At 34.3% G+C, this 24,026-nt stretch overlaps 1 protein-coding gene across 1 annotated transcript in view; it reads left to right on the forward strand.

The window, feature by feature from the left end:
* HELRODRAFT_110061 (hypothetical protein) overlaps positions 1 to 24,026 on the forward strand; it is a gene marked incomplete at its 5' end in the record, with an annotated part of 48,129 nt that overhangs the window by 4,441 nt on the left and 19,662 nt on the right. The window contains 4 exons of the mRNA XM_009015073.1: positions 4,440 to 4,498; positions 13,505 to 13,592; positions 13,689 to 13,774; positions 23,018 to 23,298. Coding sequence (XP_009013321.1) covers positions 4,440 to 4,498; positions 13,505 to 13,592; positions 13,689 to 13,774; positions 23,018 to 23,298 — 514 coding nt within the window. The remainder of the gene's footprint in view (positions 1 to 4,439; positions 4,499 to 13,504; positions 13,593 to 13,688; positions 13,775 to 23,017; positions 23,299 to 24,026) is intronic.

A 24,026-nucleotide genomic window follows, 5' to 3' on the forward strand; every position in this document is an offset into this window, starting at 1 on the left:
AAAGGCTAGGCCTGTGTGCGAAAAAGTTAAATGATTATTAATATATTTGGTGACTTATTAATAGACTAAATGAGTTAATAGTGAGAATTGATGAATTAATAGACTAAACTTAGTGAGTTAGTGAGGTGATCGATAAAAGTGAGGTGATCAATAAGTAAAAACTAGTTCAGTAATGATGAAGTTTTCTTAAGTGCTAATATGTTTGAGGTGTCTTGTGATGAAGGTCTTTTCCTGGTATGTAGATTGGGCGGCGACTTGATATTTATGTTTGCGCTGACGAAGGTTGTGTGTTGTAGTTTTGATTGGTGGTAGTAGAGGATGGATGACGTGGTTGTTGTTATTTTCTATTTTCATGAACAGCCTTGAATCGAGTGTGTTGAATATCTGAGTGATGGTAGGATATTATGCAGGTAGGTAGTTGAAGTGAATTAATTTTTTGATGAAAGATTGTAGCTGCTGAAGTTGTTGCGTGGCAAAACCAGACCAGGAGGCAGCTGCATATTTGATGCGTGAGATGATGAGTGATTCGGTGATGTCGAATAATTTGATGCCTCTGAGAACGGAGTGTTTTGAGTGCGTGAAATGTTTGAAAGCCTTTTGTGATGATGTAATTGATATGAGGTGCTATATTGAGTGTGGAGGTGAATGTGGTGCCTAATATTTTTAGTTGATTTGTGCGAGTAATTGATGGGTGTTCAGGAGGTAATGTTATTTTTTTACGGCTATTGTGAATGATGAGTTCAAATGATTTATTGAGATTAAGTGAAAGATTGCATCGTTTTGACCATGTAGTTAATGAGTCGAGTTCTGATTGAATGGTGTTTGAGCTAGATGATGGGATGATAAGGTAGGTGTCGTCAGCGTATTTGATGATTTGATTTGAGCTATGGAAAGTTTTGAGAGTAGAAGCGTTGATGATGAAGGTAGATGGGCCAAGGACAGAACCTTGAACTACGCTAGAGTTAATAGGTAGAGTAGATAAAAGAGTAGAGCTAAAAAGGGTAGAATGACTCCTATTAGATAGGAAATTAATTATGATATTGTAAATGTTGTCAGGTAATGGAAGAGAGGCTAACTTATTTGAAAGTGAGAAGTGATTGAGAGTGTCAAAAGCTTTAGAGAAATCAAGGGCAATAAGATGAACATAATTATTATTTTTTAAGATTTACTTTATTTGATTCTGAAAATAACAGTCATTTAGTAAAAATAACAAAATACATATGCATAAAAACGTAGTTTGAAATATAATTCAAACACTGGTAGATCAATGGGAGAAGGGATTGGGTGGAATGCATCATCCACACCAGGCCATGAAAAAAGAAAATATTGAAGATTCTGTGTTAAAAAGTCTTCAACTTAACATTTTGTCAATTATTTTGTTCATCATTTTGAAATTTTCCCTCATCCCTCCTCTTACCAAAAAATTCTGGATTCGCCACTGATTAAAACGAGATGTGAATCTTTTGTTATTTTAAAAAAACCTAATTAAAAAACAAAATCTGTGTTTGCTTCAAAACAATTTATTTTGTCAAATTTAGAGCCTTAACCACCTCAACCTTATTATTGTTCTTTTTATAGCTGAATCATTGCACATACCTAACCATAGGCTTGAGAAATCTTATTTGTGATTAATGGGCAAAAATATTTCCCATTTCAAAAATATTGAAATACTGAGTTTTGTTTTGAGGGACAGTTACTAATGTAATATCAATTTTGTTTTTAATTTATCACTTTTATAATTTTATGCTGGGGTGCACTGTCTATGAGGCACGTCCCCAGATGGTGGATAGGGGAAAGTCATGGGCAGGGAGATCTTCTAGGATTGCATCGAATAATACGGAATAAGATGCCGCGAACCAACTGTACCAGAAAAAAGAAGACAACGGTGAAAGAGGTGGAGGATCCTAAGATAACGGTTCAAACAGCGGATGATCTTCTATTCTAAATCCACTGCCTTGTGGAACAGGGACCTTTAATCCAAAGGCTGGGTGCACTGCCTACAACAGTGCTCTCTTGGGCACGAAATAAACTGCAACCGCGCTGCCTTGTGTGATTTTAGCTAAAAGGCTAGGCCCACTGATTATATCTGGTGGTTGTCGTTAGAAATAGGGCAATTCCAGATAAAAAAATTCTTGACCCAAACATCATGTCATCACAAAAAAGAAAAGATCTCCTATTTCCTGGAAAACCTTAAATGGTCAAGGGGTGACAATATTTGTGACAATAGTGACAGATGGTGGATAGGGGAAAGTCATGGGCGGGGAGATCTTCTAGGATTGCATCAAATAATACGGAATAAGATGCCGCGAACCAACTGTACCAGAAAAAAGAAGACAACGGCGAAGGGTTGACATCTGTCCTCTGCAGGAAAAAGATGAAAATCAAATGGTGTCTCTCTCATTGGGAGTTACAATTTGTTCTGGAATGGCCAAAAGACAGTCCAAAATGGAGTGGGAATTTTCATACGGGAATCACTAGCACAAAATGTACTGGAGGTGACCCGAATCAGCTTACGCCTAATGCTGATTAAACTCAGAATGGGAAAACAGGTTCTGACTGTTTTCTCTGCATATGCACCACAAACCGGTGAATCTGAAGACGCCAAAAATGACTTCTGGAACACACTCTCCGATGCCGTCAGGAAATCACTATCATCAGAAATACCATTGATATATGGCGACCTCAATGGCCATGTTGGAGATAAAGCAAATGGGTTCTACGGTGTCCATGGAGGCTTTGGCTACGGGTATCAAAACGAAGACGGTGTACGGATTCTGGAATTTTGCTGAAAGCCATGAACTCTCCCTGTTGAACACCTACTTCATGAAGAGGGCAAAACATTTGATCACATATAAAAGCGGGATGTCATGCACACAACTTGACTTTATTGTCGTCAGACAACAGCACAGACGACTATTCAGGAATACCAAAGTCACTCCAGGCGAAGCATGCATCCCTCAACATCGATTGCTGGCAGCTGATATGATCATGGAACGATCACGCCCTGTGACTGATCGAATGCCTATTAGAATAAAGACATGGAAACTGAAGAACCCCATGTTCAGAGAGAAATTTGAGGAGTTGGTATTGGCACAGCTGGATCGTCTGGAGAAGGTAGACATAACCTAGAAATCTTTTCAGGACACTCTAGTGAACGCTGCAAAAGCTGTATGTGGAAAATTGGGACCAAAACGCCAACACAACCGCGAAACTTGGTGGTGGGGCATACGTGCGGCGTGGGGCAGATGACACCTCCTTGCCTCAGTACTGATGCGGCGTAGCATTCTTCTACCGCTGCGCTCAGAGCTATACAATACAGCTATACGTTCTGTTCTGATGTATGGTGGAAAGACATGACCGATGACAACAAAACTCGAACAGCAGCTTCACCAAACTGGCATGAAGTTGATTCGTTGGATGCAGCATGTCGACCTATGGGACCATATCCATACAACCTAGATCCTGAACCGATCGGGACTGTGCACGTTGAAGGTCGTCATCGCTTTCGATGGTTTAGCCATGTGAAGCGATGCGAAAACGATACAATAATTTCCGTTACTGAGCACCAGGTGCCTGGCAGCCGCCCAAGAGGTCGCCCAAAGAATTCCTGGACGCAGAACATACAGGAGGCACTTGGTCTCAAGAAGACAGACGCAATGGATAGATCGACTTGGAGACAGAAGCTGATGAATGGAATAAAAAAATGTCCCACCCAATACGGATGGAGACTAAAACGAGGATTGATTGATTGAATTTTATAAATATGTTTTTATAAAAATTTTTGCTAGTTTTTTATTTCAATTATTTTTAAAAGCACCGCATGATCAACCGTGCCAAATGCAGAACTGAGATCCAAAAGCGCCAACAATACCACATTACCATTATCAACTTGTTTTACTTTATTACCAAATGCCTTTAGGAGAGCAGTTTCCGTAGATAAACCAAGTCTGTAAGCCGACTGAACCGACGGCAAGAGTCTATGGGTGGATAAATGACCCAGCAAACAAGGCACACACTGTTGTTTTAGATATCACAAATGCTGGTTTAACCTCGTCTTCCGTACACGTATCAAACTCCAGGAACTTGTCACACTGACTGATTGCGTGCTCTGGGTCGTCTTGTAACGTTTCTTCTCTGATAGCTTTTATCTTTTTCACAAAAAACCTCATCATATCATCAGCCGTCAACGATAAACACTCGGTTGATTGCTGCTTATCATTTGTTAATCATCACCATCACCTCTGTCTGTCTTAATCATTGCAACTGCACCAACTAGTCAATAAACCAGCTCTTGTCAATAAATGCTTTTATTTCAATTATCACTTTTTTTTTTGTTTAGTTCATTAAAGATTTTCTTTATCATAAGCTTAGTTAAATTGATTTTTGATCACCAGATATTGATTCACATTTGTTGAAAACTCAAAAATATTTTTTTTTAGATTCTTTTGTTAACAGTCAGGAGTGGACTCTCAGTCGATCAGTACCAGATATTAAACTAGTAAGTTAAATTTAATTAGTGATTAATTAAATTTAAATGGAATTTGTATAAAATGATAAATTAAAAGTCCTGGGCATGACATAAAACTGCATCCACGCTGCCTTGCGTGCTTTTGAGCAAAAGACTTTGCCCACCGCTTATAACAGGATGGGTTTCCGGATGTAAAAAGTTTCCCCAAAATTTATTCCATGCCATCACAAAAAACAACGGCCCCTAGTCCCCAGCAGGCCTTAAGTGGTCAAGAGGTGATAAGAATCCCTGGAAAGTATGCAATAGCGGAGGGATGTTGCAGAAAAATTTAGAATGGCCCCTCTATTGTACTTAGACTTGGAACGCTCAATGTTGGATCACTGACTGGCCGCAGCATGGAAATCGCAGAAATGCTCGTGCATAGAAGGATTGACATCTGCTACCTTCAGGAGACCCGATGGAAATCGAATGGTGTCTGTCATATCAATTCAGACAAAGAAAAATATAAACTATTCTGGAATGGTCAAAAGACGGCCAAAAATGGTGTTGAAATTTTTGTCAAAGAACCGCTAGCCCAAGAAGTACTGGATATTAAAAGGATTAACTCACGTCTCATGTGGATCAAGATTCTCCTAGAAAAGCAAACAATGACTATTTTTTCTGCATACGCACCACAGACAGGTGAATCAGAAGAGATGAAAAATGACTTCTGGATTGCGTTCTCTGACACCATTACAACAATACCAAAATCTGAAACAATCCTGATTGGAGGCGATCTCAATGGCCACGTTGGAGAGAAAACAGATGGTTTTGACAACGTGCATGGCGGTTTTGGCTATGGAGAACGGAATGAAGATGGCAACCGCATCTTTGATGTCACGGTTTTGTATACTGAAAAAGGTTGGAACATCTCATAACATACAAAAGTAGACCATCAGCCACGCAAATTGATTTCTTCGCTCTCAAGCAACAACACCTGGCGAATCAACATACACACCTTGTGGCAGACCTGGTTGTCGAACTATCAAAACATAACTCTAAACAAATGCCTCGGAAAATCAAAACGTGGAAGCTGAAAAGCAATATTCTACGTCGACAGCTCATTCCAGAATATCTTGTTCGACTTGTGATGGAAATGTATACGAATACTAAGACTCTCGTTAGCACAACGGTTGGAAACACAGATGCATTGGACATCGGCGTTGAAGCCCTCAATGCCCTCTCTGTGATTCTCGACAGACAAATAAGCACGTAGTTTCCAATTGTGGTTCTACATCCGCTCTGGCAAGATATACCGAAAGACACAACAAGATATTGGCCGTGATCATCAATTGGCTGAAAATATCCGCTCCAGCCAATTGCCGCATATTTGCAGATATAGAGTCTGAGGGTATTCGCCCAATATCTCAATTATTCAACACTTTACGACCCGATATCGCCATACTTCAAAATAACAAAATTGAGATTCTAGAATTAACTGTTTGCCATGAAACCAATCTAGAATCCTCCAGGCAATACAAAAGAAATACTCTAATAATTTGCATTGTTGTTTAAATAAAGACTATAAGCATTGTCCATTAGTTATAAACTCATTCGAAATAACGCCCATTGGTTTTTACAATAATTTTAATTTGTCACTGTTTAAAGTTCCATGGCCGCTATCATTTAATGATAAATTGATAAACACTGTTATAAGATTATCGTATGACATTTACTGTGACAGGAACAAGCTATGATGCTAATTAAATATATTTCACCGTTCTGCACTTAACTAACATTAACTTATATATATATATATATATATATATATATATATATATATATATATATATATATATATATATATATTTTATCATTGTATGTTTTTTATGGTGAAAAATATAAGATGTTCCCATTATTATTATTATTATTATTATATTATCATCATCATCATTATTATTAAGAAATATAAAAGCAATAAAAGAACAACAATAAACCGCAGCTTTGAATCATCTGACATCCCTTCAATGTCAAGGAACAATATTAAAATCAATTCAAGCACACATCCCAGCTGTTCGCATAGATCGTTGGTCGAGGTACGTAACATGTCTTCCGGAAGTTCTGTTTAAATTTGTCAGAAAAAGTTTAATCCAACAACTTCCGACAAACGCCAACCTTCAAAGATGGGGAAAATCATGCACTGCACAATGTCCTCTATGAAGCGCTTGCCAAACAAACAAACACGTTTTATCAAATTGTGGCGCGGTGTCGGCACTGAAGCGATTTACAACACGTCACAACAAAATTCTTTCAATAATATTAGACAGGTTGAAATCATGCGCAGGCCCTGATGTCTCCATATATGCAGACACGGATCAAGATAAGTATCAGCCACTATCCTGCCTCTTCAAGACGCTACGTCCTGACATCGCACTACTTTGCGATAGCAACATTGAAATCCTGGAGCTCACGGTTTGCCATGAAACAAACTTTCTGAAATCAAAGGACTATAAAATGGCGAAGTACTCCCATAATTTGCAAAAAAATTTGACCAATAATTATAAACATTCTAACGTTACAATTAATACATTTGAAATATCCCCTTTAGGTTTTTTTAATACTTTTGATTTGTCTCTTATTAATTTAATATGGACTGATGATTTTATCAACAACCTTATTTATGCAGCAATTTCGTCGTCATATAGTATTTACTGTGATAGAAATGCAAATTGAATGAACCATTTAGGACTAACCTTCTCTCGTTGTACACATCCTTTTTATAAGATGGCGAGCTTCGGAGATTATTTCAGGACATTTTACTATATACATATATATTTTAATTTTGATTATCATTGACAATTAATTGTTATTTTCTTTTTTTCATTTCATGTACGTTTTTACGATGAAAATAAAAAGGTGTTCTCATTATTATTATTATTGTTGTTGTTGTTATTATTATTATTATTATTATTATTATTATTGCTTTTGACTTTGAACAAGAGAGTCGCTTTTATGTAGCTCATTGTTTATTTTAGCAATATAAGGTTTTATAACGTGGTATATATTTAAATTTTATATCAAATTGTAGGATAATTGATAAAGAAAATGGCTGCCTTTTTTAAAATTTGGTTTAATCGATTATTTTAAGGTTAATAGTCTAATTAGTTTAATTTCTTTTAACAATGTAAACGCAACAATTTGCCCGTATTGCTATAAAGACTTTAATTTTATTAATAGACACTCCTGGCGGTGTACAGCAATTCATTCTAACTCTAAGGAAATTATTTCACCAAACAATAACGTTAACATTTTTTCCAATTTATTAACAAATAATAATAATATTTTACCTGATAATTTAAATAATATGATGACTTGTTGTTGTGGTAAAACTTGCAAGGGTCGGAAAGGACTGTTGATGCATCAAAGATCATGTAAATCTTACAAATCGCTCAGACCCACGAAGTCCGAAGTGGAACCAGTCGACAGCGATGATAACAATGCAACAACATTTCAACACACATCAGATTCAACAACTATTCCAAAACCACTACCTGGTATAAAAATACTCAAATCGTCAACACATTGGGTTAAAGCCAACGCATTTTTTCATATTGAACTAAAACGTCTTAACAACTGTGCTGACGTTGACAACTTCGCCATCGAATTTCAAAACATAATTTACTCACATTTGCGTCAAATTATGGAACGTTAACAAAAGATTCAACACCAAGAAGCACAAAAATTGCAATATTAGACATTTAAAAACAAAATTAAAAAAATTAAAGATAGCCAACTCATGCTCAGCAGGCAGATAAGGGCAACATTAAAAACTAATAAAGTATCTAAAAATAAAGACAATATTTTAACTAAACTGAAACAGAACTTTTGGAAAACATGAAATAATATTTTTAACAAATCTAATTCTGAATCGCCACTCTTCAACATGGAAACAGCAGCCAACTTCTTTAAAAATCTACTAAACGCTGGTGATCGTACCACGTTTCGTCTCCCAAATTGGATCCCTTCCTTCTCCGTCGTTTCAAGCAAATTTAAATCCGCCAACTTACAATGAGATTACTGCAATTGTGAAGAAAAGAAAAGCAAAGGCATCTCCTTGTCAAATTTCAATTATAGTTTTCAAAAGATGCCCAATATTGAGAACATACCTTCATAAATTGTTTGCAATGTGTTGGCGTGCTACAATAATTCCAAAATGCTGGTGTAGAGAATTGACGGTCCTAATCTACAAAAAAGGTGATTCACAAGACCCATCAAATTTTCGTCCAATTACTTTGCAACCAGTAATCTATAAATTATTTTCAACTCTCATAAAATCAAGACTCTACAACTTTACTGACAAAAACAATTTTATCAACAAAAATATACCAAAAGTCTTTTACCCAACTGTCGATGGGTTAGCCGAACACACCCAAATGTTAACCCATCTATTAAAAAATGCCAAGCGACATCAACGCACCATTGTTGTTACATTGTTGGACTTAAGAAATGCTTTTGGAAAGGTAAACCATCATCTCATCACTTCGATCTTAAAATATCATGTTCCACTAATATTTCATAATATAATAGCATCAATGTATTGCAACTATTCTATATCACTATCTGTTAACGGTGAATTGTCGCAAGCAATACCAGTTAGAAAAGGTGTACTTCAAGGCGACCCCTGTTCCCCGCTGCTTTTTAATATCTGTTTCAACCCTCTCATGAAAATCTTGGACACCAAAGAATATAAACAACCTGGTTATCTCTGGGGCCCAACTTCCAACATAAATACTAGATCATGGCTTCAATTTGCCGACGACTCGGCAGTCATTGCTCACAGCACTGAAGGAGCACAAAAACTGATCGATTTGAATCAACTTTGGTGCAACTGGTCAGAAATGAAAATGAGAGTTGACAAATGCTGCTCGTTTGGAATGAGGAAAAAAGATGGCAAATATGTTCAATTCTTGCCACGGTTAACGATTGAAGACGTACAAATCCCTAACGTGGAAATTGGTCAATCTTTCAGGTATCTAGGCAAACTACGATTATGAATGCAAAGATTCCGAAGCAAAAAACGAGTTACAGTTGAAGGTCATTCAGTTGTTGGAAAAGATCTCAAAGTTGGATGTGCGCCCACAACAGAGACTACAGGTTTTGAGAAGGTTTGTTCTCACTCAAATAATTTTTGAACTTCGCAGCTACAGTTTCTCGTTGACTTGGATAGCAGAGAATCTGGATAATCTAATTGTTGAAGCTATCCGAAACTGGTTGGATATGCCAATTAGTGGCTGTGTAGCAGAACTAAATTCGCTGCCAGCATTGATGGAAGGCCATAATATTATGTCCCTAGAGGATACCTCAGAAAAAACGAGATTGAAGCTGTGAAACTATTTTAAAACCAACCAAAACAAAGAAATTCAATGTTTGTACAAAGAATCAACAATCAATTACATCAAAGTTGACAGTATCCCTAGAGAATCTTGCTGGAGTCCTCTTCAAATTTGCCAGGAAATATTTGGTACTGCAACTGCCAACAAACGCCAATTTGTTTAAATGGGGCAAAACTCCAAGTCCTTTGTGCCTTCTCTGCGGTTGTAAACAAACAAATAAACATGTGAATTCTAACTGCGGTTCCACATCCACACTTAAAAGATACACTGAAAGACATAATAAAATTTTGGCCGCGATCACCAACCGATTGAAACTATGTGCGCCTGCCTACTGTCGGTTGTTTGCAGATTTAAAAATTGACGGTGTTCACCCTATATCAGATCTGTTCAACATTCTACGACCTGACATCGCCATACTACTAGGCAACACAGTAGAGATCTTAGAGTTAACGGTTTGTCATGAAATAAATCTTGAATCATCCAGGCAATACAAGATCAAAAAATATTCAGACAATTTGCACAGTTATCTAAATGACAACTATAAACACTGCACAATAATTATAAATACTTTTGAAATATCACCAATAGGTTTTTATAATAATTTTAATTTTTCACTTTTTAAAATTTTGTGGCCAGATTCTTTCAACGATGAATTGATAGAGACTGTTATAAAACTATCGTATGGCATATATTGTGACAGAAACAATTTGTGATATATATTTGAATATACTTCACCGCTATGTACTTTTTCTAAAAATGAGCATTGTGGCAATCATTGACATTTTATTACATTTTATTATATTATTGTGACATTTCATTATTTTATTTTCATAATTATTTAGTGTCTTTGCCTTGAAATAAAAGAGTTCGCATTATTATTATTATTATTATTATTATTATTATTATTATTATTATTATTATTATTATTATTAATGTTATTCACTCTATTGATATTATTCACTCTATTGACATACCTCAGAGGATTGTACTGTGGTTAAATGCTTTGTTGAACAAATAACATTTTAACTCTCTTCTGAAATCTTTTTCTGGAACAATTTGCTTCAATTTTGTTGGAAGATCATTCCATACCTTGGGCAGAGCAACCTGTATACATCTGTTACCCTGTTTTGTCCTGGTCCTAGGAATTACCATCATTTCTGATGAAACCGAACGCAATGCATGTCCCACATCAACTTCAGTTCTTTTGTGAAAAACCTCCTTCAGACATTCTGGGCCACCACCATGTACGCAACCATGAGCCACCACGGCCATATTAAATTTTATCCGTTTCCTGATCGGCAACCAGTGGAGATTTTCCAACAACTTTATAATGTGATCACGTCTACTTATACTAATGACTAATCTGGCGGCAGCATTCTGGATTCGTTGAACTTTTTTTACTACCCCTACACCAGCACCATACAGCAACGAATTTCAATAGTCTAATCTAGACAGTACAAAAGTCACCACCAGGCTGATTGAAGCACCACACCGCTAATACCAAACGAGACCGATAATCTTTTTAAAAGCACCGCATGATCAACCGTGCCAAATGCAGAACTGAGATCCAAAAGCGCCAACAATACCACATTACCATTATCAACTTGTTTTACTTTATTACCAAATACCTTTAGGAGAGCAGTTTCCGTAGATAAACCAAGTCTGTAAGCCGACTGAACCGACGGCAAGAGTCTATGGGTGGATAAATGACCCAGCAAACAAGGCACACACTGTTGTTTTAGATATCACAAATGCTGGTTTAACCTCGTCTTCCGTACACGTATCAAACTCCAGGAACTTGTCACACTGACTGATTGCGTGCTCTGGGTCGTCTAGTAACGTTTCTTCTCTGATAGCTTTTATCTTTTTCACAAAAAACCTCATCATATCATCAGCCGTCAACGATAAACACTCGGTTGATTGCTGCTTATCATTTGTTAATCATCACCATCACCTCTGTCTGTCTTAATCATTGCAACTGCACCAACTAGTCAATAAACCAGCTCTTGTCAATAAATGCTTTCACATTGCTCTCTATCTATATGATGAACAGTTTGCCTCTCATCATCCATCTTTAAGAAACTTTTGAAGCAGCATCTTTTTGAACAGGCCTTAGGTAGTCGTACTGATATTTGTTTATTGAGGTGCCTCTGGCGCTATGCATAGGGCGCTGCACAAATAACATTATTATTATTATTTTAATTAAATAATAATAATAAACAATTCAATCAATAAAATCAAAAGTTCATTAAAGGCTAAACATTTTTGCAATCATGCTCATTGAAAAAACAATTTTGCAAGGATTGGACTTTGATTTTGCTTTTGAGGGGTTTTCTCACAGAAATTTTTTTTTCTAAACTATTTAATGCAAATGCTTTTATGTAAATTTGTCATAAAATTTTGGCAGCAAATTATGGGCACCTATGGGTGGCAAAAAGGTTAATCTGCCACTGCATTCGCACTTTTCGATTCGTGTCGCCTACATAATCAAAATGGCTTTCCTTGAATTTGAAACATACTGGCCCTGGAATATTTGAAACATTCCCATCAGACGTGAAAGATTCACTGTATCTCTTCTTAAATAAATCGAACAATATTAAATAACCAATGGCTCTGTTTTTAAATAATAATTACATTGGGAATATTATTATTTTGTTAAACATTATGGTGCTTATTAACAATTTTTAATTTTATTTACTTGTTTGTTATGTAATTTACAAACTTTGAATAATGAATCTAAATGTAATTTAGATTCATTATTTAAAGGCCATTAATCTTTTTACTTCATTGGACAATAAATAACCACTATAGCCATCTAGCTATGGTGATTATTTATAGGATGGATAAAGCATTTGTTTGTAGTTTTTTTGTTTCGATTCTGACATGTCGGAATTATTACACATGATTATAGCTTCAAATAATCTGATTCCGACGGAATTTGGAATATGTGATAGAATGTGTCAAAATCGATCGGAATGCAGACCTTCAATTCAAACTGAATATTTCTTTTGAAGAACTAAAAATTTTAAAACGTTTTTATTAAAAATTATTTCGTAAACACTTTTTTCCCAAAATGAAATCTAAATAAGCTTAATTTCTATTTAAAACCTATTTGAGGTCATCTCTATATATTCAATTTTTAAAAAAATGTTTATTTCAATGTAATTTACTATTATTGTATTCTATTTTGTCCCATGGCAATCATCTCGCTTTTGTTTACATAATATGTTTTACTTTGCTAGATTTTTTAAGGTGTTATTGGGTTGTCAGTATACTGATTGCTCAATGCTTCTCATATTCAGAACTTTATGTTTCTTGACTGATTGATATATCTCAGTAATGCTAAAGAGAAAAATTGACATCACTTTAAATCACCTATGAACAAAAATAATTTTTCAGTTGGGGTAACCAGAACATGGATTATGGTACTGAAAGGGTTATGACGCAAAAAAAAATAAAGAACCGCAGTTATAACAATTGCTGTTCAAATAGTTTGATGTCATTATTTCAGAAAAACAACTTAGCCAGCTTTTTTTGATGACATACATAAATAGAAAGCTTGCAATTTTCAAATATGCTACAAAAGTCTATAACTTTGTTTCAAGTGTCGTTTTAATAAGCAAAATAAAATGTCATATATTAATTAATTATTTAACTTTTTAAGGGTATACTGGGAAGTGTAGACAGTGGAAAATCTGCTCTTGTTCATAGATACTTGACTGGATCGTATCTGTCTGATGAATCTCCAGAAGGTAACTTTTTATACGTGCTTTTATTATCTTACATGTGTGTGTACATATAAAAATAAATTATTTTTATTTATAACATTTGTTTATGAATTTTATAAGGTGGAAGATTCAAAAAAGAAGTTATAGTAGATGGTCAAAGTCACTTGCTATTACTAAGGGACGAAGGTGGCATGCCAGAGATGCAGGTAACAATGTTGTTATTTACTAATAGGCTGCTATAATTTAATCACAGTCATCAGTCCTATTATTGTTGACTGATTTTGAATTTTTATCGCTGACAATAGCTATTTTGCTTATAAATAGATAAATAGATGTTATTTAGTTTTTTTGTTTTGGTTGTCAATGATCTGTCGTTGCTATTTTTATCATTATTTGATTAATTTGTTTCTTAATTTCTTTTATCTTATTTCATAAAAATTTTCATCATGCGTGTCAGCAAAACTAACAAATGATCATTAAAAAAGTAAACAAAGGTCTTTTTTCATATTCATCATGTTTATCTTATTTTTTATTAGTATACAAAATTAGGTCTTAATTATTGCAGAACTAGTAGTTCAGTGCAATTTTTAACTTTTGTAGAACCTTTTTGTGGAATTATTTTAGTTGTCTTTTCTGTATACTGTTTTCTTCACATCAATTTAAAACAAAAAGTTTTTTAATGCTATATAAATGTATGTTTTAAAAATGTTTACTTTAAAGCCTTAATTTTGTTTTGTATAACATTTATAAAAAATTACTTAGAGTTTTTTTTTACTGATATACGAATAAGGTTTTGATTGGTCATTTATAGATTTTCTTAATGAACGGTTAGTTATTATAATGTACTAGATTCCAATAATTTATTTATTTGTTTGCTTTACTGGTCCTAGCTACTAAATTTTCTGTTTAATACAATTAGTAATTTTTTTGTTTTGAAAATTACAAACTGCAAGCTGATATGTTAAAACTCTTTTGATGATAGGAATTTTTTTTAAATTTTATTGACATACCAGTAATCAAGAAGTTAAAAGAAACTTTTTTTTTATTCCAAATTTTATTCGAACAAAAAAAATTCAGGAGATCAAGAAAAGGGAATTCCTTGTGGAGACCACCCTTAACTAACAACATCAGTGTTTGAAATAAACAATAAACTGTCATATATAGATATATACATACATCAATAATACCAACAAGTTACCACCTAATAACAGTAGTAATAATACATTAATATCAATATCAATAATACTCTTATATATACACACATGCATACACCTACAATAATAAATAATATGCATGCATGAACAAACAATATGTATATAATCGATTCACGTCACTGACGATGACTTCCGTGGAGGCCAGCAGAGATGTAACACCATCCCCTCATCATACTAAGGTCCGTATGCTGGTCCCTTTGAAGCATTAGATACTAATGCATTTCTTTTTTAGGCCTCTTTTCAAGGCATGGAGACTAGGACACATCAAGCTACTCATGCCCAAGGTGTTCCAGAGTTTCACTCCTCTTACTGCCCAGTTTCTGTAATTTAGGTCGGTACGACCATGTGCCAATTTCGGCATACCACATCGTCTAGTCTTACTAGAGACAGTTTAAAGCGCCATTAATTCCCCGTAATCATCATTATTTAAGACTTTGTAAATAAAACACAATGTTAAATATATGTTCAGTTGAGTGATAATGTTAAGTTTTATATATATTGGCTTGGTGTGGTCGAGACGCCTCAACGAGAAACTCACCCTCAAAAATTTCTTTTGGACCACTGTTAATTTATCAATTAAATAGTTATAGGTCGAAGCCCAGAAAACATTTCCATATATCAAGTACGAATAAAACAAGGAGTAACAAATCAACATCATCGAACGGTTGTTTATCTTTGTTCGAGATCTATAAACAATGCCAATGACCTGGTACAATTTTTTCAAAACCGAACATATCTGCTCGTACCATTTTAGATTGGATTGAATTATAATACCAAGGAACTTCACCGAGTGGTTCCTTGATAGGACCGAGTCTCCAATGTGAATGTTCAATTTGTTTGGACATTCATTTCTGGTAGCTACCTTAGAGCCAAAGACCAAGAGCATGACTTTTTTGAATTTAAGACCAAACGGTTTTCAGTAAACCAATTGAAATATTTGCTTAGTTGTTCATTCATATCGGAGAACAGTTGCGCCAGATCATCTCCAGACAGAAAAATACTTGTGTCATCTGCAAAAAGAATAGTGGTACAAGTGTTTGATATTGAAAATATATCATTAACAAAAAGGATAAACAAGAGAGGCCCCAAAATTGAACCCTGGGGGACTCCAGATACTATTTCTAAGGGAGATGATTCAACGCCATCAACACAGACATATTGCCTACGATTACTAAGATAGGATTTAAACCAATTTAGTGTTGACCCACAAAAACCGTATTTAGACAATTTGTAAATTAGAATCTCATGATTAATTGAGTCAAAGGCCTTGCTAAGGTCAATGAATGCACCAATGGTGAGCCTCCTAGATTCATAGTTACTTAAGAGTGATCTATATAACATTGCTATAGCTTTTTCTGTGGATGAATTTGGGATGAAACCAAATTGATTTTTATCAATCATGTTATTATCTAGTATAAATTTCCACATTCTGCTAAACATCAGCTTTTTGAATATCTTTGAAAAAACTGATAAGATGGATATAGGTCTATAATTTTCATACTTATTGTACTCACCGCTTTTATATATGGGCAGTACCTTAGCCAATTTCATTCTCTTTGGAAAGTGACCAATTCGTATGAATTTATTAAACAATGATGCAAGTGGATGTGCAATGGTATGAATGGTGTTCTTTAACAGCTTTGTTGATAAAAGATCACCATCATAACAATTTTTACTCCTTAATTTATTCGTTATTAAAATGACTTCATTAGGAGATGTATCCACAGCTAGGAAAGATGGATAATTGAGTTGGTTAAACAAACATTGATTTGGGAACGGATTGGGTGGACTGCCGGGAGTTAGTTTACTACCTTGCTCAATTAAAAATGTATTTAATTCATTGACTATTCTTATTTTGCTCATCATGGAGTCATCATCTTTAATGAGATGAGACTCGGATGGTTTGGGTCTAATCATACTATTTATTGCATTCCATTTTTCTTTATGAGTTCGACATTTATTAAATCTATTTTCATAGAAAAGTTTTTCCTTAGCTCTTTTCAATTTAATAAAATGATTATTATATTTATTATATATATTTTTATTACAAAGAGAAGGATTGCACAAATACGTTTTGTACAAGTTATTTTTGTGTAAACAGATATTATATAACTCAACATCCATCCACGGTTTTCTAAATCGATTTCTTTTGACAACTATTGGGCAGGAGCTATTGATGCATTTGGTATATAAGTTAAAAAAATTGTCATAATCCGAATCTAAATCAGAATCACTGGAAAAATCCGGCCAACATAATTCACTAAGGAGTTTGTTGGATGAATTTAAGTTTACAGCATTGATTGTTAGAGTTCTTATCGGTGGACGAGGATGGTTGGCAACAATGAGACCTTCCCATTCTATTAAAATAAAAATGGCAGATGATCCGACAAATCTTCACACAAGATATCCTTAGAAAGATAGTTAATGTCATTGGTAAAAATGTTGTCAATGATGGACGCACAGGTATTATGTACATGCGTCGGTCGGTAATTTATAGGACTCAAATCAAAACCCCTCATAAGATTCAGGAATGCTTGACATGCATAATTGTCAATGGCTATATTAATGTTATAATCAACAAGTACATATACATTGGAACCCTTCTCAATTCTGATACATACATTAAAAAAGACATCTAAGGATTCTAGAAAGTCATTTACTTTGACATTGGGAGGCTTATGTATACTAAAAAAATAATAATATAGTTCTAATGCCTGACCATTCAAAGCAGTCAGTATTAAAATTTTGGTTAGTATTTAAGTTGTGATATACAATATTATTACTAAATAAGATATCAGTCCCACCTTCTCTTTTGATGGTTCTGTTATTTATGACAATATCATATGATGGTAGCTTCGCATGGATATATTCACGAATGGTATTATCCTGCAACCAGGTTTCAGTCAAGGCAATAATACAATTCTTGATTTTGATTTTTATGTCATTGACAAGTCCAATTAATTCCGTCAAATGAGTACTTAAACTGCGACAATTTATATGCACAACGATCAACCGTTGGGCGTCTTGACCACAGTCACCCAAGTGTATTATTATTCATCTCAGACAGAGTAAAGTAATAAGAAATTGAGAAAAATTTGAAACAGCTAGGCAAATCAGCATATATGTTACTGAACATATCAATAAGTGAATTATAATTCATGTCATCATTAGATTTAATACCATCATTCACATTAATTCCATCATTCAAAACAGTATTGATATCATCATTCACAGTAAAGTTAATATTATCATTCACATTAGCATCCATGTCATCATTCATATTAGCAGTCATGTCATCAATTACATTTAAATCAATGTTATCATTTGTATCAACATTCATGTCATCATTCACCTTAATAACCTCATTCACAACACCATTAGTTTCACCATACACATTAGTAACATCATTAATGTCATCCTTCACATCAGCTTTCATGACAACACTCATATGAGCAACATCACAAGTAACAGAAGTAGAGTTCATGAATTCATTCACACCATCGTTAATATCATTATTCACCTCAGCTTTCATGTCACCACTCATATCAACAACATTACTAATAACAGCAGTAGGGATCATGACTTTATTTGCACTACAATTGATATCATCGTTGACATTAGTTTTCATGTCACCACTCATATCAACAACATCATTAATAACAATAGTAACAGTGATCATGGCTTTATTCACACCATAGTCAGCATAGGGCTGCTTGATGGCTCAATGGTTAAAGGTGCCTGGTCTTGCTATTGCAATGACTGGGTTCGAATTCAAAGAGATCTCCGCCTATCATATGCAATGTGTATGATGTGTACAAACACACACAGCGTATTCATATACTATCATAGCTATCATCATTCACATTTGCTTTTTTGTCATCATTCAGATTAACATAATTCATACAGTTCACAGCAGGCAACAGTCATATATTACCATTTTTACTTGTGTTATCAACTGTTGGTTTATTATGTTTGAAGATCCATTCACGGACCACCACATCTTTAGGCATTATATCAGGGTCTGTCATTTTAGTAGTATCAGTCGCCTCAACACAGACTCTGAAGTCGGTCGCATCCTCATCGTCTCTGTTAGTGAAATCTTTTTCTGGTTTATCTTTGCCACCTAGAATGGGATCCCATTTGATGAGAGGAAATCGGTGACATCCTTTCTGTTGCATGTTTGAAGGTTGCTCATATGAAACACCTTCTTTTTAATGAGGTTCTTATTGGCCTGCAGTTTGCAGCCTTCATTCAGTTTTTTACCAATGATTTTTATTGGCCTTTTGTTTTTGGATTTAACTTTTTTTACCGGTTCATCTAAAGTATGAGGCTTTGTCCTAGGTGAAGCAGGTTTTGAATAGCTCAGTGTGGTATTTACTGTGGTGAGAAATTTATCCTTTTCTGAGTGTTTAGAGGATTCAAAGTTGACTTTGCTGCAAGAAAGGCTTGTGGTTTGTAGAGTTTTATCCATTCCTGCCTGGTTAGAGGATACAATGTTCAATTTGCTAGGCGGATGGTTTTTTTTCTCATTGTGACGTTTATGAAAGGTCTATCATCTGTAGGAGAGTCAGGGTATTCTGACCAGGAATGTATTCCTGACACTGATACAGCATTGCTATTGTTCTCTTTGCTTTTAGTAGTTAATGCTGTTGTTTTGATAACAGAGGAAATCTGGTTAAGATCTTCAGAAAATCTTTTAATACCTGATGCTGGTGTCCGGAAAATTCATCGTGGAAAATTCATCGTGGCAAATTCATCGTGGGAAAATTCATCGTGAGGGAAAATTCAACGTGGGAAAATTCATCGTGGGAAAATTCATTGTGGGGGAAAATTCGAGGGGGAAAATTCATAGTGGGGTAAAATTTATTGTGAAAAACAGTTTTTGCAATTACACACCTTACACACCCCATGAATGTTGTAGATTATAAATACGTAGTTTGAGGACTTTTCTATCCTTAACCTTTTCTGTAATGAAATTTAAAACAACTCAACTCAAAAATGTGTTTATTTTGCAACCATGTCAATGAAATCATGTCAATGAAAATGTCAATGAAATTCAACCATGTCAATGAAAATTTGCAAGTATGTCAAGAGAGATGCGCCTAGAAGTTAAAATTATGGGCCAATCCACGAAGATAATCCATTCTATCACGGTTATCGTAATCTTGTACTATACGTTGAATTATTTAGGTGTCTCGATAAACCTTTTTGCTTGGAGGCGGATTGGCACCAGCAACATACTGTTCTATTTTTCCTTCATTTAAAGCTTGTTCGTCTTTCAAGGATGAAATGAATTTCCATACTGTTGGATGGCTAGCTCCAATTAGCTCACTAAAGGCTCTGTGCCACCCTTCGCAGGAATTGTTGGTTTTTGGCAAGCCATTGAGAGCAGCATTGTAGCAGTTCCACAGGTCGTATGCAAAACGTGGAGGTCTGCGTTGTTGACGCCGATTAGGTCTTCCAATCCAAGTGTCTTCAAAATAGTCTAAAACAGGTTGAGCTTCCACTGGTTAAGACCATCATTGCTATCAAACATAAGAAATTGATCATCATGGTGTGTAATTTGATAGTCATTAGGGATGACTAGGTCCACCAAAGAATTTGGATTCGGTGGTGCACGATCAGCAAGACGCCTGGTATTTCGAATAGTCTTTTTAAGTGTAGAAATATTTGGCATTAGGCCAGAAGCCGCCTGAGAAAGGCCAATAAAAGAATTGGTGATAATTCGTTGAGGAACATCCTGCGTTTCCCTAGCATCATTTTTCATTTGATTCACAACCTTAACAACTTCGACCCGAGCAGCATTTCCTGCGTGGTTATGTTCACCGACTCTCTTTACAATTTTGTCATGACGAGTATGCAAACGTGCCCGACATACAAGATTTTGATATTGATCACATTTCCAGAAAGTTTTTTCTTCTGTAGCCGCATCTTTTACGAACAAGTGACCTGAGTCAATTAATTTTCTTTTTCCTTTTTCACTGTACACGAATTCTAGTGACATTTTTACACAAAGATTAGCGAATCGTGATGCAAAAACTACTTCTTCATTTCTGACACACTTCACATACAGTATTTTATTATAGACTTTTACTTAACTTACTCAGACACGTCCGACGTCCGCGGTCCACCTTTGTATATATTTTCTATACCATACTAAGGGTATACAAATGATAGTATTAATAAGCATGGATGCTATACGTTGCCTATTGATATAACCTCCAATACAGTATACTTTGTATATTATACGTATATATTATATACGTTATATGTTATATACGATATATACGATGAATTTCACTCCATGGTGAATTTTACCCCACCACGATGAATTTTTCCACGATGAATTTTACCCCACGATGAATTTTCCCGCGATGAATTTTCCACGATAAATTTTCCCACGATGAATTTTCCACGATGAATTTTCCGTAGACCCCTGATGCTAACATATCAACTACAGTATTTGTCCATTTGTTTGTACTTAGAGAATCATCATTTGAAGTGCAACTGGCCCGTCAACCATCCTAGTTGAGTCAATGCTTGTCCAGCTGTTTGGAGCAATTCACCAACTCTTTCCGTTGAAGACATTTTAGAATTACTCCAACTTCATAAATTTTCCAAGTAAATACGGCAAAAGTCAATGTAATTTCTTTACCGAATATTTTTATATTTTATTTTACGAAAATCCGGAAAACAAGTCACTAGTAATATTTAAAATGACAAAAGCGATGTTTACACCGCCATTACAAACCAAAGAATGTACAAACTTGTGCTGATTACTTTAGTAAAAAACAGTATGATTGTAATATCAACAGTAAACTTATAAATACATAATTTACAACAAAATACTAATTTAATCAAATTTCACCAATAAAACAGAATTGAATCGAAACAATGAAAAATAATTAAAATATGAAAATAAAATAAATTTAAAAGAAAATATAATAAAAGAAAAACGACATAATGACTGAAAAACAAAAAAAAAGACACAAAAAAACATGCAAATTAAATTAAATTCATAACGCTCTAGATGTGCTGAGCAAACTATTTTTCGCAAATTTTTTAAAAAGATTTAATAGATCTAACTTTTATTAAAATTAATCTGCCATTCTGTCTGGTCGATGAATTGATGTATGTGAAAGAGTTTAAAAATTTGTAGTTGTGACAATCGATAACTTTATGCATAAAAACAAAGTCTAGTTAGTGGTAAGTATTTTGTATTTAGAAAATAATTGATTTGTGTGATACTTATTCAAATAAAAACAAACGCGTACAACAAATAATTTATTTGTTAGATTATTGAAAATTTAATTCTCAAAAGACTTGACCATATAGGATAAAAAATGCATGATAGAGCATTAACATGGTATTTGATGTTAATTTTTTTGTAGTTTGTTTATAATCCGATAACTTTATATAATTGGAAAGATCTCCAATTTATGCCCACTAGCACTTTATAATCATGATATGGCAGTGTTGTGCTAATTACTTTAAAAATGTAGTTGAAAAAAGTAGTTAACTACTTTTTTACTACTTTGAACAGCAGTAGCTAGTAACTACTCTTTAACTACCTTCGAATAATTAACTAGTAGTTAACTACTTTTCAATACTTCAATTTAAAAAAAACTTGTGTTTACAAGCTTTCGAAACCATGAATTTGTTAATAATTCAGTAATTGTAAAATAATTTAAAGACAAACAGTTTTATTTGACAAATTTTATTATAATTAAATTTACAATTATTTTTCGAGAAAATCTCTTTAAAAAACATTTTATCTCTGTCATAATGCATTAGTCCTGCACATTCTTGACAATAAGGTGCTCAAATCTCAAAGTGGATTTGATGAGGTCAAACATGAATATTAGGAAACAATTTCTATCCAATAAAATTGTTAAAATTTAGAATGAATTTCCAACCGATTGTATGATTCATTTAAAAATTAAATTTGATGTTTGTAGAAAATATTTTTATCATAGAATTGCTGCTGTTTTGTAATTTTGTAACCCTTATTTAATTTTATGATAACTATTTTTAATTTGTTTAAACATTATCTATTTATATTGTATGAAATTTTGGCATATTGACTTTTGAGTTTGAGATCATTATTTTCATTACCTGAAAATAATTTTATGTTGTGCCATTTTAGACTCCGACGATGACATATGCCGAAACGACCCTCGGCCAGATTAAACGTTTAAATAAATTGGAATGTCATAAATTTTTTTTATTATACAGTTCAGTCACTGGGTGGATGCTGTCATCTTTGTTTTCAGTTTGGAAAATGAGACCAGTTTTAGTAGTGTGTATGCTCATTTTGCTCGCATGGCCCATTACAGAGACCTTTCAGATCTGCCAATGGTTCTTGTAGGAACGCAAGATACAATAAGTGAAAGCAGCCCCAGAGTTATAGATGATGCCAGAGCTCGAAAGTTGGCCATGGATCTCAAGAACTGCACTTATCATGAAACATGTGCCACTTATGGTTTAAATGTTGAAAGGGTTTTCCAAGATAGTTTGTATCTTTTTTCCTTTAATGAAAATTGTTAAAATCTATAATTATTATTATACACTTTTATTGACTAATCAGTTTTATTTATATATATATATATATATATATATATATATATATATACTTACAATATTCTATAAATTCTACCGAGTGTTTGGCGTTAATATGTTTGTAGTTCGTTTTTTCGATTTTTTTCACTAAAGTTTTGATGATACTGATGACAAACTTCACTTATAGGCGAATACTCTCCTGGCAACTTATATGGAAATATTAAAACGCATAAGAATAATCATCCCATCCGACCAATTATTAGCCAAATTACAACAGTCACATACCCTGTTGCAAAATTCTTGAACAAAATTTTAACCCCATATATTCCAAACAATTACACACTACAATCTTCCCGTGAGTTATTAATCTCCGTGAGTTTATTAATCTCCTCAGCATTAATAAACTATGCAAATTTATTGCCTCTCTGGATCTTGAATCACTATTCACAAATGTACCAATTCATGATACTATTGACATAATTATCAACACCGTTTACCACTCAGATATGGTTCCATTGAGCATACCGAAAGCACAACTGAAGTCCCTTCTTCAAATTTGCACTACCGAAGCACCATTTCACAGTCCCACAGGCAAACTTTACAAGCAAATCGACGGTGTCGCTATGGGACCCCCCCCTTGGCGTCCTATTTGCCAGTTTTTACTTAGGACATCTGGAGAATGAGA

This window comes from Helobdella robusta, assembly GCF_000326865.2.
Source record: "Helobdella robusta unplaced genomic scaffold HELROscaffold_15, whole genome shotgun sequence".
NCBI classification, from domain to species: domain Eukaryota; kingdom Metazoa; phylum Annelida; class Clitellata; order Rhynchobdellida; family Glossiphoniidae; genus Helobdella; species Helobdella robusta.